Source organism: Canis lupus, chromosome 30, assembly GCF_048164855.1.
Source record: "Canis lupus baileyi chromosome 30, mCanLup2.hap1, whole genome shotgun sequence".
In the NCBI taxonomy this organism is placed as follows: Eukaryota; Metazoa; Chordata; class Mammalia; order Carnivora; family Canidae; genus Canis; species Canis lupus.
In genome coordinates, this window is record NC_132867.1 from 41,013,196 (window position 1) to 41,032,075 (window position 18,880).

The following is an 18,880-nucleotide window of genomic DNA, read 5'->3' on the forward strand; positions in this document are numbered from 1 at the left end:
CAGGACAGGTGCACACCTGACTCCCTATCACCTATTTCCCCATCCCCTCTCTCGCCTCCCCTCTGGTGACCATCAGTGTGTTCTCTAGACTTTGTGTCTGTTTCTCAGTTTGCCTCTCTCTCTTCTGTACCTTTGCTCATTTGTTTTGTTTCTTATATTCCACATGAGTGAGATCATATGGTATTTGTCTTTTCCTGACTGACTTATTTCACTTAGCCTCATACCCTCTAGCTTCATCCACATCATTGCAAATGGCAAGATCTCACCCTTTCTGATGGCTGAGTAATATTCCATTGTATATATAGACCACATCTTCTTTATCCATTCATCTGTTGCTGGACTTCTGGGCTCTTTCCATAGTGTGGCTATTATGGACATTGCTGCTATAAACATCGGGGTGCAGGTGCCCTTTTGAATCACTACATTTGTATCTTTGGGATAAATACCTAGTAGTGCAATTGCTGGGTCACAGGTCATAGTTCTATTTTTAACCTTTTGAGGAACTTCCATACTGTTTTCCAGTGGCTGCACTGATTTCATTTCTACCAGCAGTGCAGGAGGGGGTTCCCCTTTCTCCATACCCTCGCCAACACATGTTGTTTCTTGTGTTGTTGATTTCAGCCATTCTGATAGGTGTGAAGTGGTATCTCATTGTGGTTGTGATTTGTGTTTCTCTGATGATGAGTGATGTTGAGCATCTTTTCACCTGTTAGCCATTTGTATGTCGTCTTCAGAGAAATGTCTATTCATGTCTTCTGCCCATTTTTTAATTGGATTATTCATTTTTGGAGTGGTGAGTTTTTTATGTTCTTTATATATTTTAAATACTAACCCTTCATCAGATGTGTCACTTACAAATACCTTCTCCGATTCCATAGGTTGCCTTTTACTTTTGTTGGTTGTTTCCTCTGCTGTACAAAAGCTTTTTATTTTGATAAAGTCCAATAGTTTATTTTTGCCTTGGTTCACTTTGCTTCAGGAGACATATCTAGAAACAAGGGCTATGGCCAATGTCAGAGAGGTTGCTGCCTGTATTCTCCTCCAGGATTTTGATGGTTTCAGGTCTCAAATTTAAGTATTTCATCCATTATGACTTTATTTTTATGTATGATATAAGAAAGTAGTCCAGTTTCCTCTTTCTGCATGTGGCTATCCAGTTTTCCCAACACTCATTTGTTGAGGAGACTGGTTTTTTTCCCCCCAGTCGATATTCTTTCCTGCTCTGTCGAAGATTAACTGACCATATAGTTGTGGGTTCATTTCTGGGTTTTCTATTCTGTTCTATTGGTCTATATGTCTATTTTTGTGCCAATACCATCCTGTCTTGATGACTACAGTTTTGAAATATAACTTTAAGTCAGAATTGTTATGGTTCCTACTTTGTTCTTTTTTTTTTCTCAAGGTTGCTCTGGCTATTCGGGGTCTTTTGGAAAATTTGTGGTTCCATACAAATTTTAGGATTGTTTTTTATAGATCTGTGAAAAAATGCTGTGATATCCTATATAGAAAACCTGAAAGACTCCACCAAAAAACTGCTAGAACTAATAAACAAATTCAGTAAAGTCACAGGATACAAAATCAATGTGCAGAAATTTGCTGCATTTCTATACACCAATAATGAAGCAGCAGAAAGAGAAATTAAGGAATCAATCCCATTTACAGTTGCACCAAAAACAATAAAATACCTAGGCATAAATCTAACCAAAGAGATGAAACACTTGTATTCTGAAAACCATAAAACACTTATGAAAGAAACTGAGATGACACGAAGAAATGGAAAGGCATTCCGTGCTCATGGATTGGAAGAACAAATATTGTTAATATGTCTATACCGCCCAAAGCAATCTACATATTTAATGCAATACCTATCAAAATACCAACTGTATATAAACTTTTTTTTAAAAGAATCCTTGTTTTAGAAGGCAGAGGATCTATCTGACAGCTAACCCAAGGTCTCTACTGTTACTGCCTACTCCTCCCATAGGACAGAAGCTTGGTATTGGCGATGCACAAGCCTCCACAACCTCTGTGAAGCAGCACTTTAATAAAGTACCACCAGAGTAAGTAATTTCCAAATAAAATTCACAATGCCTAAGTGAAATGTAAATGCGCACTTTGCGACTCTTTGTGAGTATCCATGTAGGCCACTCCCAGGAAGAACAAACAAGGCCCAGCTGATCTTGTGTCAGGCAACAGGCTGCTTTACCCACTGGCCAACCACCTCACTGCTCCACACTAGTCAGCTACTCAAGAGGCTCAGACTCACAATCTGGCGGAATGACGAATCATATTTGTCATAGGCCTGTGGCATCCTCTGCAAACAGCAGAGAATCCAATCATCAAGTCTGCAAATGCCATAGAAAAAAGACCTTAAAGCAATTTGAAAAGTTGGAGCAGTGCAAGCCCCCTCCACCTGAAGGTGTGATGTCTGAAGCATGCCACACCGTCCTGGGAAAGGGCTGGGCTAAGTCAGGACTTGCCCCGGCCACTGTCAGAGTCTCAAGAGCCACCTCAAAGAAGTATCACAAATTTTTAAGGGATTATGAAGAAAATGTCTACACAGGATCTACCTCGTTAGGATTTCAATAGATGAAGGATAATGCCATGAGGAAAAATAAGATTTCCTCTCTTTAATAGCAGAGAATTACCCTAAGAGTAGCATAGGATAAAGCAACAGGATAGCATAGGATAAAGAGAAGAAAGAGCAACATAAACAGTAAAAACATAAAGAGCAAAACTCACAGTCGTGGCAATGAACCGAACCAATTCACTGACCTCAGAACAATACTACTCACTAGTATCCACCACCTCCCACTACACTAAGATAGGATTTATTAATTATATAGTCATTTGGCTTTATCGCTTACAGCAGTTTTATCATAGAATTCTATCATAAGAATAACTATAATCTTTGGAAGACAATTTAGGTTTTTGGAATTCTTTAATTATTGTACCAAAACAAGAGCAAGGGCTTCTCTCACTCTTAGCTTAAGGCTTCTATTTTAGCTAGATGTTAGTAAAATGATTCCAAATAATGAGTAGCTAAACTTCCAGTTTTGACTTTTTTCCATGTGCAGAACTGAACAGAACATGCAATTCATCCTGTGTTTTCTAGATCAGTCTTCTTACTCACTGATGCTTATCAGAATCGCCTGGTGGGGGGATGCTCCCCAAAACACACACACCTTGTACCTATCCCACACCCACTGAATCAGATTCTCTACAGTAAGAACCAAAGGCCATTTAAAAAGCTCCTGGGAGATGTTCCTGCACACACACACCTGGCTGTAATCATCACTCTAGAAACACTTCTAACAGTCACTGTGCCTAAAAAGAATTACTTACTTGTTACAATCCCAGCCAAAGCAAACACAAACTGATTTTCATCAGAATCAAGCTCCTTGACATCCCCATCCAGTGACTTCACAAAACTCTCCATTGTTTGACCGGTGATACTGAAAAACTTCAAAGCTTTATCCTGAAAGTTTGGAAAGGAAAGTATCACACCCCTGCACAAATACTCATACAATACTTTATAAGAGTACAAGCACACAAAAGGAAGACTCTCTTTTAATTACAGAAGCAGTATTTAAAAGTCTGCTCCTTCATTACAAGTTCCCATATCAAAAAGAACAGAAAAAGGAAGTTTGGAATCTGTAGAAAAATTACCCTGCAGACTGATAGAAAGAGCAAAATAAAATATATGTGAGGGAACAGCACAAATTTATACAGTGGTGGAAGTGTTAGGGTGAGTTCACCCAAAATACTCTAGGAATATGCTAGAAAAATATGTTCTCTGTTGGTTCTTGGCATGAAACCACAGGTTTCAACCATGGGAGAATGGATTTTCAAACAAAATCTTAACAGAAACTTCAACATGTCAAGAGATGGAAGGCAGTAAGCAGGCTTCTTGGGCAGTTTAAATCTTCATTACTTAGGAGAAGTCCCTCCAAGTATGCAGAACCTCTGAAGCACTTCCTGGGGTGTCAGGGTTCTAAGGAATAGCGTAAAAGCTAACACATTTACAAATGGAACAAGGCAACTTCATGGGCTGATATAAATGTACTAAGACTGGGTTGTGGTGATGATTACACAGCTCTGGAATGAGCTAAAATCACTAAATTGTATGCTCACAGATGGGGGAATCTTATGATGTGTAAATTACACCTGAATAAAGCTCAATAAATGTTAAAACACAATTTCTCCACCTAAAGTCACACACAATTATTTCTCTACGTCATAAGTAATTTATTGCTGGCCTCGTATCTGTATCTCTGTCCACAAGCACACCCCTCTCCTAGAATGCAGCCACAAGCTCTCTGGCCCCTCTCATCCTCTGGCACCACACTTGCCTTCCCTGCCCCCCACAGCAGGGTACTGCGTGAGCCACTCGGAGGGCCTTTCAGTTAGTCTTCCTGTCTTGTCCCCATGCCCACCCTGCTCCTACCTACCCTCACTCGAGGTCAGGACAATCTCCCTGAAGTCTCTCTTTCCACCACTCTTTTACTCAAAACCCTCAGGAATCCAGCCTTACCACCTACCAGAGAAAATCAGCAACCTAGCATCTGAGGTCTTCCAAAATCACATTCCATCCTCCTTCTGGATCATTATCTCCCCATAACTTTACCACACTAGCCCTCCACTCTCAGTCAGCAGACCTGGGCACCATCCCTAAAACTAACTTCAGGCTTCTCAGCCCATGCCCTTGATTATGCTGCCTCTCCCCTCCCCATTTTCTGCCCTTGCCACCTATTCAAGTTAATCAAAGCCCATTTCAAATCTCTCTTCTTCTGAGTTTCCTGAGTGTGGATGTGTGTGTGCACTATTAATACATATGTTAAATAACACGTAACTTTAAACAAATCAAGTATTATGGTACCTGTGGGGTAACATACATAGAAGTACTTTAAACTTTGTTAAGTGTGTGTAGGTCAAGCAACAATATGGAAGCGGTACTATCTCCACAAATACCATACAGGTTCTGGGAGAGTAGGTGTCTTATTTCTTTCATTTTACGCACCCCCTAGAGCACCAGCTTACAGTGGACCCTACATACTGGTATGCCACCACTGTCTGATGAACGAAAGTAAGACATGGATTTCATCTGTAAATGCCTTCGTACACATTGTACCCTCTGTGTCCCATAAACACTGATCAACAACATCCAGGGAGCCCAGCGGTCGTGCTTACTCCTCCCAGAATGGCTTTGACGACGTCCTCACTACTGGAGACACCCCACAAAAGGGTGCAGGCTGCGGCTCCCATTTCTGTACAGTATTCTGCTTGTTGCAGGAGCTGCTGCTTTGCTTCATTCAGCTGCTGTCGAAGAGCAAGTTTCTCCTAAAATCAAAACAAAATGAAATCAGCAAAATGAACAGCATTCAACTTTAAAATACCTCTATTGTGTTTCTTATACAAAGATTTTTTTTTAATGCACGTAGAATTATAGAAAACATGTTGGCAAATGAAAACTCATCCTTAGCCACAATCTATGTATTTTTTTAAACTTCAGAAGGAAAATTACACTCTCAAAAAAGAACACACTGCTATATTAGAGTTTATAAGTATTGCCAAAGACTTGAATTCATCTTCTTCAAGTAAAATGAAACAGAAGGCACCTCAGGTCCCAAGTGGCTACACCTAGAATCAACCCCAACTGGGCCACCTGAACAAAGTAACAACCAAACACAGCAGTCCACAGAGCAACACTTGTAGTACATGACCCTGCCACCTCCAAGTGGCTCACCCCACTGTACAGATGTCAGACGACACAGCTAACCCGGCTAGGACATATGGGGCAAAGACAAGAAGTGCAAAGGAGGGCCTCCCAGGCATGCCGAGCACAGTCAAGCTGAGCGTCCGTGTGACAGGAAGATAGAGGCCAGCGGGACTTCTGAAGAATATAGCTGGCAAATCCCAGCCAGGGTTCTCAACAGTGACTTGTCCTCCCGATGTTCCCTCAGACCACACAAACAATCCTAAAGGCTCGCTGCAGGCGGCTCTTGGGCAGTATGGGGATTCCTGATTCCCCACTTTCACCACTGGTTGTACTACTCTTGTTACCTGAAGTTCCCTTAAAAGGTGAGAGCATTTCCTTACTTAACAAGAGATAAACTTAAGAAATACAGAAACCTGGTGCGACTGGGTGGCTCAGTTGGCTGGGCATCTGACTTGATTTTGGCTCAGGTCATGATCTCAGGGTGGCAGGATAGAGCCCTACATCAGGCTCCAACGCTCACTGGGGAACATCCTTCTCTTGTCCTCTGCCCCTCCTCCCCCCCCATTCATGTACACACACTCTCACTCAAATTAATGAACACATCTTTAAAAAAAAAAAAAAAAGAAATATAGAAATCTACTTAAATTCATTTATACCAAAGTAAAATTAGAATCATAATAACAGTTCTCAAAGTTAAAGTATTTCATGGGCACCTGGTGGTAAAGTTGATTAAGAGTCCAACTCTTGATTTCGGCTCAAGTCATGATCTCAGGGTTGTGGAATCGAGGCCCACATCAGGCTCTGTGCTCAGCAGGGAGTCTGCTTGATACTCTCTCCCTCTACCCCTCCCTTGTTTGCACACATGCACACACGCATGGTCTCTCTTTCTCTAATAAATAAATCTTTAAAAAGTCATAGTTTTTTTTAAGTTATATTTTTTTAGATGTTTTCATTTTTTCTTTTAGAGAGGTAAGTGCAGGACAACTAGGGGGAGAAGGAAAGGAATCAGTGGGCCACAAACCAAACTTTGGTGACTTCATAACTTGGTCTAGGGTGGCCCATTCACATCTAACCGGGGATGATGTATTTGGTATACAGAATCTCTTACACATTCAGACATATATTCATACTCGTTTTAGGAGAAAAGATGATCACTAATCTATGACACATGCTAATAACCATATACTCACCCTATGACCCAACAATTTCACTCCTAGGTATTCCCCAAGAAAAATTAAAATATATATCCACACAAACACTTGTACATGAATGTTCACAGTAGTGTTATTCGTGAGTCAAAAATTGAAAATAGCTAGATGTCTATCAACTGATGAAAGATTTTTAAAAAAGTGTTACGACAGGAACAAACAATTGACACATGCTAACATGAATGAACTTCCAAAGCATTACACCAAATATAAAGGACTGCATATTGTATTTCTATATTTCCATAAAATATACAGAAAAGGCAAATCTATAGAGAGAGACAGAAAGCAGATCCGTGATTGCCTAGGGCTGGGCAAGGGAACAGGACTAACTACAAACAAATATGTGATGGAAATATTCTAAAAATTGGACAAAATCCAGCACTCTCTTGTGAGAAAAATTCTCAGCAAACTAACAACAGAAAGGAACTTCCTCAACTTGATAAAAAGCACCTATGAAACACTACAGCTAAAATCACACTTATCTGTACAATAGGGAAGGTTACAAATGAATGGGGTTTGGGAGCACATGGGAAATCTGTATTTTCCACTCAATTTTCCAGCGAACCCAAAGGAATATAACATAAAAACAAAATCTTACCACTTGCAATGACATGGATGGAACTAGAGAGTACTATGCTAAGTACAATAAGTCAGTAAGAGAAAGACAAATACCATACGATCTCATTCATATGTGGAATATAAGAAACAAAACAAATGAGCAAAGCGGGCGGAAAAGAGAGAGAAGCAAACCAAGAAACAGACTCTTAACTACAGAAAACACACTGCTGGTCACAAAAGAGGGGGTGGGAGGGAGGCTGGGTGAAACGGGTGATGAAGATTAAGGAGTGCACTTGTCATGATGAGCACCAGTGATATATGGAAATGTTAAATCACTCTACTGTACACCTGATACACTAAGATAACACTGTATATAACTAACTGGAATTTCAGTTAAATTCTTTTTTTAAAAAGGGCTCTTCTTTTTTTTTTTTTTAAATCATACTTACTGGTAAAAGACTGCTTTCCCCCATGATCAGGAACAAGGCAAGATTGTCTGTTCTTGCCACTCTTACTTAACACGGTGCCAGAAGTTCCAGACAGTGTAATCACACAAAAGAAAGAAACAAAAGGTAGAGAGAGTAGAAGGAAGAACTAGAACTGTCCCTACTTGCAGATGACATGATTGTCTATATTAAAAAAATCTCAGGGGAAAAAAAAATCTCAGGGAATCCAAAAAAAACTCCCAGACCTCATGCATGAGTTCAGCCAGGTCACATGTTATAAGATCAACACACAAAAAGCAATCACATTTCTATATGCTAACAACAAAAAAGTGGAAACTACAATTTAAAACACCATTTAAAAGTGTTCCAAAGAAAACAAAATGCATCCCAGCTGCTGGGCCCATGTGTCCTGTGGCCAGTCTGCAGACCATGCTGAGTCAGTGCTGCTAGGCCTAAGCCTCGCCAAGACTCTCACCACCGTCCACCCGGCTCAGCCCCAAGATGCTGGTGGACCTCAGAAGGCAGCCTGGGCCCCTGAGCCCACAGGAGGTAGAGGAGCAGCTGCAGCATCCACTGCAGGTCAAATACAGCAGGGCCAAGGTTGGTACACTGCACAACGTACTGACGCCCACCCAGGTTAAGAACCAGCCCATCAGTATTGCATGGGATAGCCTTGATCCAGGTAAACGCTGCATGTTGGTCATGACAGACTCAGATGCTCCCAGCAGGAAGGCAATCTGCCAGGTGCCCAAACACAGGCAATGGGGCTATTTTCTGGGGTCAACACACGGGGCAACGACATGAGTAGTGGCACAGTTCTCTTCCATTACATGGGATCTGGACCTCCCAAGGCCTTCACCCTTTACTTCCAGCTGGTTTACATGCAGGATGGGCCACTGAAGTGTGATAAGGCCATTCTCAGCAAACAATATGGAGACCACTCTGGTAAATTCAAAGTGGCATCTCCCCACAAGAAGTATGAGCTCAAATCCCTGGCAGCCTGCACCTGTTATCAGGTTGAATGGGACAGCTGTGTGACCATCTCTGTGAGCAGCTGTCTGGAAAGTGGAGGGACGCCAGGAGACAGGGACAGGCAGTGCCCAGCATGCTCTCAAGCTCAGTGATGCATGTAGATTTCTCCCCTTCCCCGCTCCCATTCTCACAGACAAGACCTGAGCCATCAGATAGTGGTTTAGGGTGACTTTTCCTTCTGCCTGTCCTCTGTAATTCTACACAGTCACACTCCTTATGTTTTGATCAAATCTAATCCTCCATTTTGGAGGACTAGCAATCCAGAATTTAAAGAAGAAAAAATTCAGGTGAAAAGACCAGGTTTACAGTAATAGAGCAGAACATCAAAGAATCTTTAAGGTTTAAAAAAAAAAAGGTTTAAAAAAAAAAATAGATTCACTGCCTCTGTCTTTATGAGCCTGAGTCCAGAACTGTGCATAATAGCATCTTCTGGGTCACGTTTTCTCGACAGTGTCTCTCACACCATTAGCCCCCAGTGTGTTACATCTAGGACTGATTACTGGGGGCCAGTGTCTCTGGTTCCTTTAAAGAGCGGTACTGGAAACAGCAATAGGGAGAGTCGCTTTGTGGTTCAGGCGCAGCTATCTAGATAAACTGCAGGCCTGGGTGAAAGGCGGTCAGAAATCCCCAAGCCTGGACCTCTTAAATTGATCACTCTTTACTCATGGAAGAAAGCCAGTTTGGGGTTTCAGAAATTTGTATTAATTCTGCTACTTGCTTATAGTTGAATAAAAATGAAAACATTGTGTAGAACCAAAAAAAGAAAGAAAGAAAATAAAAGGCTTAAGTAAAAATCTAACAAAATGTGTACAGGATCTGTGTGCTGACAATTACAAACCACTGATGAAAGAGATTAAAGACAACTTAAAGGAGTGGAAAGATGTGCTTTGTTTATGGGCTGAAAGACACGACACAGACAAGATCACAGTTCTCCCAAAACTAACCTACAGACAATCCCCATCAAAACCTCAGCATGTTTGTAGACACAAATGAACCTATAATGAAATGTATGTGGAAAAGTAAAGGGCCTGTCTAGACCATTTGGAGGAAGAAAAAAATGGGAAGAATCTCTTTACCCAATGCTGAGGCTCACTACGTGGCCACAGTAACCATGACAGTGAGCTCTGGCGGACGAACAGGTAGAGGGGCCAGACAACAGAACAGGCCAGGGGAATGCGCCCAACTGATCAGTAACAGAGTGCAAGAGCAGGTCCATGGAGGAGATGTCATGTCTTCCACAAAGTACAAGATCAACTGGACAACAACAACAACAACAAAAAAAAAAAAAAAAAACAAAGCTCATACCTTGTTCATGATCATGGAAGCAAAAATCAACAAGATTTGTTCATCCTCACCAGATTGAACATTTTTGCTCTGTGAAGACCCCATGAAGATGAAGCGACACGCTCCAGCCTGGCAGAAACTATCTGTAAATCACATCTCCAATGAAGGAGTTCCATCTAACATATATTAAAAACTCTCTAAATTCAACAGGAAAAAAAGAACAATCCCATTAGAAAATGGGTAAAAGATATGAACAGATATTTTACAGGAGAGGATACACAGACAACAAACGAGCATGTTAAAAGATCCCAACATGATTAGCCATGCGAGAAATGCAAAGTACAGTCACCATATATCTACCAGAATGGCTAAAATAAAAATGGTGATAACACCATTTACCAGTTAGGATGTGGAAGAAATAAATCACTCATGGACTACTGGAGGGAACATAAAATGGGGCAGCCACTCTGCAAAACAACTTGGCAATTTCTTACAAAACTAAATGTGCAGGGGTGCCTGGGTGGCTCGGTTGGTTGGTCTGCTGATTCTTGGTTTCAACTCAGGTCACGATCTCATGCTCATGGCACTGGTCCCCCCCATCAGGGTCTGCACTCAGCAAGGAGTCTGCTTGTGACTCTCTCTCCTCTGCCCCTCCCCCTGCTCATGCCGTCTATAAAATAAATAGATAAATCTTGAAAATAAAAAAAAACTAAACATCATTAGTACACAATCCAATGACCATACTCTTGGGCATTTATCCCAGAGAAATAAAAACATACAGTCACACAAAAACCTATACACTGATGCTCACAGTACCTCTATCATAATAATGAACAACAGCAAATAACCCAAACTTCAATGGGAGAATAGTTAAATGAACTATATTTCTACACTATGGAACATTACACAGCAATAAAAAGGAACAGACCACTGATTCAAGAAATAATTTTGATGAATTTGAGTGATACAAGTCATTTTCATGACATTCTTAAAATATAACTATGGAGATTAATGTGTAGCAACTATGTGTTAATAGATGAAAGAATTCAGTATCTTGAATGTGGTAGTGGTTACATGAATCCATGTATGTGATAAAACTGCACTGAACTAGGGAGCCTGGGTGGATCAGTCGGTTGAGCATCTGACTCTTGGTTTCGGCTCAGGTCGTGATCTCAGAGTTATGAGATAGACCCGTGTTGGGCTCGGCTCCGTGCTCAGCACAGAATCTCCTCATCCATCTCCCTCTGCTCTTCCCCCCTCCCTGTTCCCTTTCTCCCTCCTTCTCTAAAAAAAATAAAATATTTTTTAAAAAACTGCACAGAACTAGTCTCTCACACACACATTTTCCCTCTCTCTCTCTCACACACACACAGGAGAGCATCCAATACTGGTGAGATACATCACTAGATAAGACCAGTGGACCCAAATAAGCCCTGTGGGTTTTACCATTGTTGGTCTCCTGGCTCTCACCATGCCCTGCAGGGATTCCAGAGACCCACCAGTGGGCAAACTGGGTACAGGGCACAAAGGGACTCCTGTCGAATTTTCTGTACCTTCCTGTGAATCTATAATTCTTTACTTTTTTAAAGATTTAATTTATTTATTCATGAGACATATAGAGAGAGAGGCAGAGACACAGGCAGAGGGAGAAGCAGGCTCCATGCAGGGAGCCCAATGCAGGACTTGATCCCGGGACCCCGGGATCACGCCCTGAGCCGATGGCAGACGCTCAACCGCTGAGCCACCCAGGTGCCCCTCTATAATTCTTTTTAAAAATGTTAACCAAAATCAAAATGGACTGTGGTGAACACTGTACAACTGCGTACACTCACTGAAACAGTCAAACTTCACTTTTACAACAGATTATTCTGTTATGCAAAATATATCTTAACAAAACTGCTTTGAAAAAAGAAACAGTAACCGAGTCCTGACATGTTTACATACTTAAAGTGAGTATGGATTCCTTCAAAACCCTCTGTAGTTCATCTCTGTAACTAAAATACACTATCAGTTAATTTTTTCTTTAGAAGGTTTCCTGAAATAATATACAATGTTTACAACAACTTCCCTTTTACTATCTCAAAAGTAGCAACTCTTTCCTAACAAAATCACAGATAACCATACATGGGCAGTCTTGTGCAAGTTAGTAGTTAACTCTGAAAGGTACGTGCACAAGAAAACGTGCAGAGAAGGCAAAGGCAGAGGCCAGCAGCTGAAAGACCCCCTAGAGAGCAGGGCTGAACCCGCACATCATCCAGGACAAGTTCACACAGGCGGGAAAGCCAGGTCAGACACTATAAAAGCTCTGCTGGCAGACCCTTTGTCGAGAGCCACATGCGCCCTCACAGTGACGGCACGGGCCTCTGATGGTGTCACACACAGGGGAAGCCGGGCCCTTTCTCCTCTGGAGTTCAGAGGCTGCCCCTCCCAGGAAGACCCACTCTCCCGGCCAGCCCCCGCGCCCACAGCAAGGCCCAGCTGGCCTCCCCTGATCTGATTCCACCACTGCTGGGGAAACATCTCAACTAAGCAGAGAACCAAGCTTTCCTTGCCCGATGGCCATTCTCCCGGGGTTCGGGGTGGCTGCTCATCCAGCACAGTTATTTATGATTTTGAGTCCACACTTTGTTTTCTCCTTTCTTCATACGTACTGGATCCAGTAACTTCTGTCTTTCCCAATGACTTCTACGCATACTGTAGTACTTACTAGCAGTGCTCTAATTTGGGATCTAGCCCCTGCATTCTTTCCTGGTTTCTCAAGTCTAAAATAAGCCTCCAGAGTCCAGCCTCATGAGCTGTAGAGATCTGGACGGAGACCACAGAAAAGGCTACGGAAAAGGCAGCTGTCAGTTCTCTACAACAAGAAGAGATGTGGCCTTGTAACAGCAGACTTGAAAGGGCTCCCATCGGTATTAAATTGGCAGGACAATTAAACAGGAAACGTGACTGGAAATAGGAAATAGTTTAACCTAAAATATTCCCACATTTTAACTAAGGTCAAATTGTCAGGGCAAAAACACACTACCGATCTGACACTAACTTCACCAGGGCCATTTCATCCTCTATACGGGCACTTTACCAGAATGGCTTATTTTTTTTAGATTTTATTTATTAGTGAGTGAGTGAGGGGGGAGGGACAGCAAGAGGGAGAGAGATGAATCTCAAGCAGACTCCACGCTGAGCAGGGAGCCTGACGCAGGGCTCAGTCGCACGACCCTGAGATCACAACCTGAGCCAAAATCACGGGTCAGATACTCAACTCACTGAGCCACCCAAGTACCCCACGAATGGTGCATTTTTAAGCACTGCCTCTAAAATGTCCACAAAACATGCATTTTTCCTATGTTTATCTACTAAAAAAAAAAAAAAAGGAAATCTAAGATTCTGTCCAATTAAGTTTTAACCTTAACAAGGACATCTCAGCAAATTCAGGAAGTACAGAACCTAACAAGTGCATTGTCAACTTTTATCAGATCCTTCCTGTCTGTTGGTCAACTTCTTTCAGACCATGAAAATTTCAGGCCCAAATTAGCCACCGTCATCTTAAATTATTGTGATCTAAACATACGACAAAGCTAAAATTTCAACTTTGATTATGTGACTGACACTCAACCTAACTCAGTTTTGAGACCGAAACTCTTTCCCTGACCTTTCCTTCTTGTTCAATGTTAAAGTCCATACAAAACCCACCAGTTCTGGAAAACCTCCATAGCAGCCACAAATATTCAGAATTCTTTCACATGAGGCAGCAGTGGACCTGTGACCAGCTACCTAACCTCCTTGAGGCTAACAGTGCCTACTGACTCTGCTGTGCTAGGAGACGCACAAGAGATATTCGATGCACAGCCAGTGGCTGGCCACCTGCCAGCACACAGGAAACAACAGATACTAGCTACTGTTACTAGTACTGTTAGTGTTTTTCTACTTTAAAATAAAAAATACACACACCCTGACTTTTATCAGAAGTGATAGGATAGTTCTAGCTTTACAGAAGAGAAGGGGAAATCATTTATTCTATAGAAAAACAATGTGTAATTTTTTTAAAGATTTATTTATTTATTTATTCATGATAGACACACACACAGAGAGAGAGAGGCAGAGACACAGGCAGAGGGAGAAACAGGCTCCACGCAGGGAGCCCGACGAGGGACTCGATCCCGGGACTCCAGGACCGCGCCCTGGGCCAAAGGCAGGCACCAAACCACTGAGCCACCCAGGGATCCCCAAGAATGTGTAATTTTTAAGAAATACTATTAGTCTCGTCAAATATTAAAACACATTAGTTGTTTCTTAAAGATTAGTAAATGATCCCCTAGGTTTATTACAAATATTTCCAGTTAATACATCTCTGATTATAAATTATTAAGTACATTTTTCAGAATTCTTATTATTCTATGATTTTTAATGTTCTGAAGTGATCTTTTAGACATAAAAATTAGAGTCATCTGTGTGGCTAAGTTGGTTGAGTGTCCAAGTCTTGATTTTGGCTCGGGTCATGAACTCTGGGGCCTTGAGAAAGAGCCCTGCATCTGGCTCCATGCTCAGTGAGGAGTCTGCTTCTCTCTTTCTCTCTTTCACTCTGCCCCACCCTTCCCTCCTCACCCCCTGGCCCCCCACTAAGGCACATGTGAGTACTCTGTCAAATAGATAAATATTTTAAAAAATTTTTTAAGCTGGGGCACCTGGGTGGCTCAGTGGTTGAGCATCTGCCTTCAGCTCAGGTCATGATCCCAGCTTCTTCCTCTGTCTCTGTCTCTGTCTCTGCCTCTCTGTCTCTCATGAAAAAATAAAATCTTAAAAAAAAAAAACTTTTTTTAAAGTTAACAGGAAGTCATAATTACAAGCCTACCCAGTAAATATTCTCCACATTAAATGGTCATAAAATCCAAATGTTCGACTATTTTCCAGCCCTTATTATTTTTTAAGATTTATTTTAGAAAGCGCACATGTATGCACACGCACAAGAACACCAGGAGGGGGAGGGGCAAGGGGAGAAGGAGAATCTCAAGCAAACTCCCCACTGAGTATGGAGCCCAACGCAGGGCTCAATCTCAGGACCCTGAAATTGTGACCTGAGCTGAAATCAAGAGTTCGACACTTACTGACTGAGCCACCCAGGCGCCCCCAGAATTACATACATTTTAAAATACAATCTCTTGAGGCTTAAGGGCTAGGAGGGCTGCCGGCCACTCGGCTCTGTCGGGGAGCAGCCCGGACACTGGTGTGCTAGCATCGTACCTTCTTGTCTCTCATGCTGTCAGCCTGCACGGTCTCTAGGCGGGCTTTGAAGTGCTCACAATCCATTCTCAGTTGCTCTAACTCTTGCTCTTTCCTTTCCAGGTCTAGAAGAAGAGAGACACAACAACACTCAGCATTTCAGACCATTAATGTCCTCTAAGAATCCAATGAGCCAAATCTCTCAAGAAAATGGGCATGGGCTGCTCAGGTGTGATTATTCACAGAACCAGTCCTTCAATGACCAATATTCTAAAAGTTCTGCTTTTCAGGTTTTTGCCAGTTTTTAGCCCATACCCAAAAGCACTTTTCTTGTTGTTGTTTTCAGTCTTATGTTTTTAAGCCCTGATTTTACTGCCAAACTCGTACTGGAGGCTCTAAGAAAGTGGGTTACGTAAGGGACTGACGGCAGGGCTGAGAAACCCGACTGTCTCGTGGCACAGACTTGTATCTGCTCCATAAAAAGCAGAAGGCAGCTCGGTGAGTAGACGGTGCCAGCCAGGGCTGATTCACAGTGCTCGTCTCACCAACTGGCAGACTGACTCAGGAGGAAGAGCCGCAGCGGCCGTCAATGGAGGGGCGGAAGCAACGGTGATCAGACAAGAGAAGGCCGCGGTGAAGGCGGGCAACCGTGGCAACTCCCCACCACGTTCATTTAGGTGGTGATTCAAATAGCCAACAAAATCCCCAAAACATCCACGTTAGTAAGTCTGGAATCACAGGTATGGTCAACTTTAAAGAAAAGATATTATGGTGCAGAAATACTGACATTTAAAAAGCAAAGTAATGAAGTGCCTTGACCTCAGGAACTAAGAAATCATCAGTGTCTATGCTAACACGCACCCAGATGTGAGGTGGCACACGGCACTCAGAGCTAATGCAGCAGTGCTTGTGGACACTGACTCCCAAATGTTAGTCCGCCAGTATCCCCTACAGGGCTGGGTCAACACAGGCTGCACCCGCCCCCCCCACCCCCGCCAGCGTCAGTCAGAGTCTCCGATTCAGTAGGCCTGAGGTGGGCCTGAAGAATCTGCCCTTCCAGCAAGCTCGCAGGTGAGGCAGATGCTGCTGGTCCGGGAATAGACTCTGAGAAAGACGGCTTCAGGACAACAGCCTGGTCTCTGGCCATTAACAAAATGAAAACAACACACAACCAGTGAGAGCCAGTGAGGGAGCCCAGCCACAGGAACCTGGGGACAGAAACAGCAGGTGGTGGGAGGCAGCAGCCAGCGGCCTGAAAACTGGTGCCCCCCTCCACCTGGGGAGGAGACGGCAGGACAGCACTCCCTCCAGGGAAGTGTGGACAAGCCCAGGGGGTGGCTTGGTGGCCCTGGGCTCTGAGAAGGCAGGGGACTGCCAAGGACAGCAGGGGCATCCCCAAAGCGTGGGAGAAATGAAGGGAGTCAGCAGTTTCCAGGCACCCTTTGCCCTAGAGGGAAGATTAGCACCTAAAGCCAAATATTCGGTTACAGATTATGAAACTGGCTGGCACAACTTGTCTTAAACGGCGTTTCTCAGAAACCATGTAAAGTGGGACTATTTTTTCTAGCTCAAATCAGTTCTCCTCTCTGCCCCCTCCTCCTACAATGCATCACGCCACAACAGGACTCTCCTGGAAGTCTGTGCTCTACGCTGCAAATCCTGGCCACCCAAGAAATCAACTGTCAGTCAAGTGCTAGGCTCTAGAAGCTACACAGTTGCCTTCTGTGACAGTGTTAAATGAAAACTTATGTCATTTATAATTATGAATGAACTATGAAATGCATATGCTCATAAAAAGAAACAAAATGAAAAGAACTAAAATAAATCAGTGGTACAAACTTTTTCTTCGCAGTTCACTCTTAAATTTTCTTGTATCATCAAGCTGTACGTCACTCAAAGGTGGCAAAGATAGAAAATTACATCTCTACAAGCCTTACCACGTATAAACACACATGGGAATTCATCCTGGCCCCACAGATTTTCCTTAGGGTAACCTCACAGTCTCTGGCCCTGTGTAGCCGTACATCCATAGGCTACCATAACAAGGGGACGGGGTCAAACGTTCCACTCTCCCACGGGCACCCCACAGAATTCAAAGTCAGCATGGGCGGGGCGGGGGCGGGGGGGATGCCACACCTGCCTACCCGGGCACCTGGAGGTGGCAGGTGCCTTTCAGCTGTACAAGGCCGCCACCTCGTGGCCAGATGGGAGCACTGCCGCCTTCTCCCAACCAAACCCTCACCCTGCTTTTTCAGCGTGGCCCCCCGCAGTGCCAACAGCCCTGAACAAACCCCACAAGGGCAGGCATTTTCATGTTTCGCTTTCTGATACATCCCAAATCCCTACAACGGTACATGGAATTTTATAAATATTTGTCACACAAATGAATTTTACTTCTCTGTAAGTTCCTTCTGCTAATCCTTGAAGAGAGAAAAATATACAGCCACTTTGATTATATGTCTCATCCTCATAATGAGAATATACCACTTCTATGATTTTTTTATTTTAAAAACCAGGGACAGAAAGAATATGGACAGTGAATAATACATTATCTTACCCAGCTTCGATGTCAGAATAGGGAAGAAGCTGCCATCCAGCCTAGGCTGTCTTGTACCTACTAATCTTTAGCATTCATAAGGAAATCTCCCTGTAACTGTTAACTGAATGAAATGGTGGCTAAGACAGACTACTAATATACAGAAATAATCTACATCACAGGCCACTTCTGAAACTCACAATCCTTTTTTGATAGTTTTTTTTTAAGATTTTATTTATTTATTCATGAGAGACAGAGAGAGAGAGAGAGAGAGGCAGAGACACAGGCAGAGGGAGAAGCAGTCCCCATGCAGGGAGCCCGACGTGGGACTCGATCCCAGATCTCCAGGGTCACACCCTGGGCTGAAGGTGGTGCTAAACCACTGAGCCCCCAGGCTGCCCTGATAGTTTTAATACCATGAGAAAAGGCTGTATCTCTCACTGCTTAACTTATCCACGGAAAGGGTGCAGAGAACTATTACCAGCAAGGAGCTGAGCTACAAATGAAAAGCAGCATTTCTGAAACCCTGAGCAAAGAAATGTAAAGCATACATAAGGGATCAATTTCTCTACCCTTTAGCACCTGGCATGCTTAAAATAAGAATAAACTTACACTTGTTGTTTCATGTTAATATGAAAGTATCGTTTTTGACCAAAACAGCTAAAAGTCTCAAACCCAAAATAAACGGTCTTTCATAGCTAACCTCTCCCTTCCTAGCACTCCATAATAGGTTTAGGAAAGAATTCACGATTAGCTGCTAATGGACTCCATCTTTACTGTGAACTGAGATCTGGAGGGTATGTAACAAAGCACCACAGACTGGACAGCCGACAACAGAAACATCCTGTCCCCCAGTTCTGGAGGCTGTGGGCCCGAGACC

At 43.0% G+C, this 18,880-nt stretch overlaps 1 protein-coding gene and 1 pseudogene across 2 annotated transcripts in view; one reads left to right on the forward strand and one right to left on the reverse strand.

The window, feature by feature from the left end:
* Nucleotides 1-18,880, reverse strand: part of HSF2BP (heat shock transcription factor 2 binding protein) — a 102,624-nt gene that overhangs the window by 69,666 nt on the left and 14,078 nt on the right. For both annotated transcript variants that reach the window (XM_072807127.1, XM_072807126.1), the window contains 3 exons: nucleotides 15,486-15,589; nucleotides 5,191-5,340; nucleotides 3,346-3,478 (listed from right to left, as the gene is read on the reverse strand). In XM_072807127.1, the coding sequence (XP_072663228.1) occupies nucleotides 3,346-3,478; nucleotides 5,191-5,340; nucleotides 15,486-15,589 (387 nt within the window). The remainder of the gene's footprint in view (nucleotides 1-3,345; nucleotides 3,479-5,190; nucleotides 5,341-15,485; nucleotides 15,590-18,880) is intronic.
* Nucleotides 8,433-9,132, forward strand: LOC140621386 (phosphatidylethanolamine-binding protein 1 pseudogene; annotated as a pseudogene).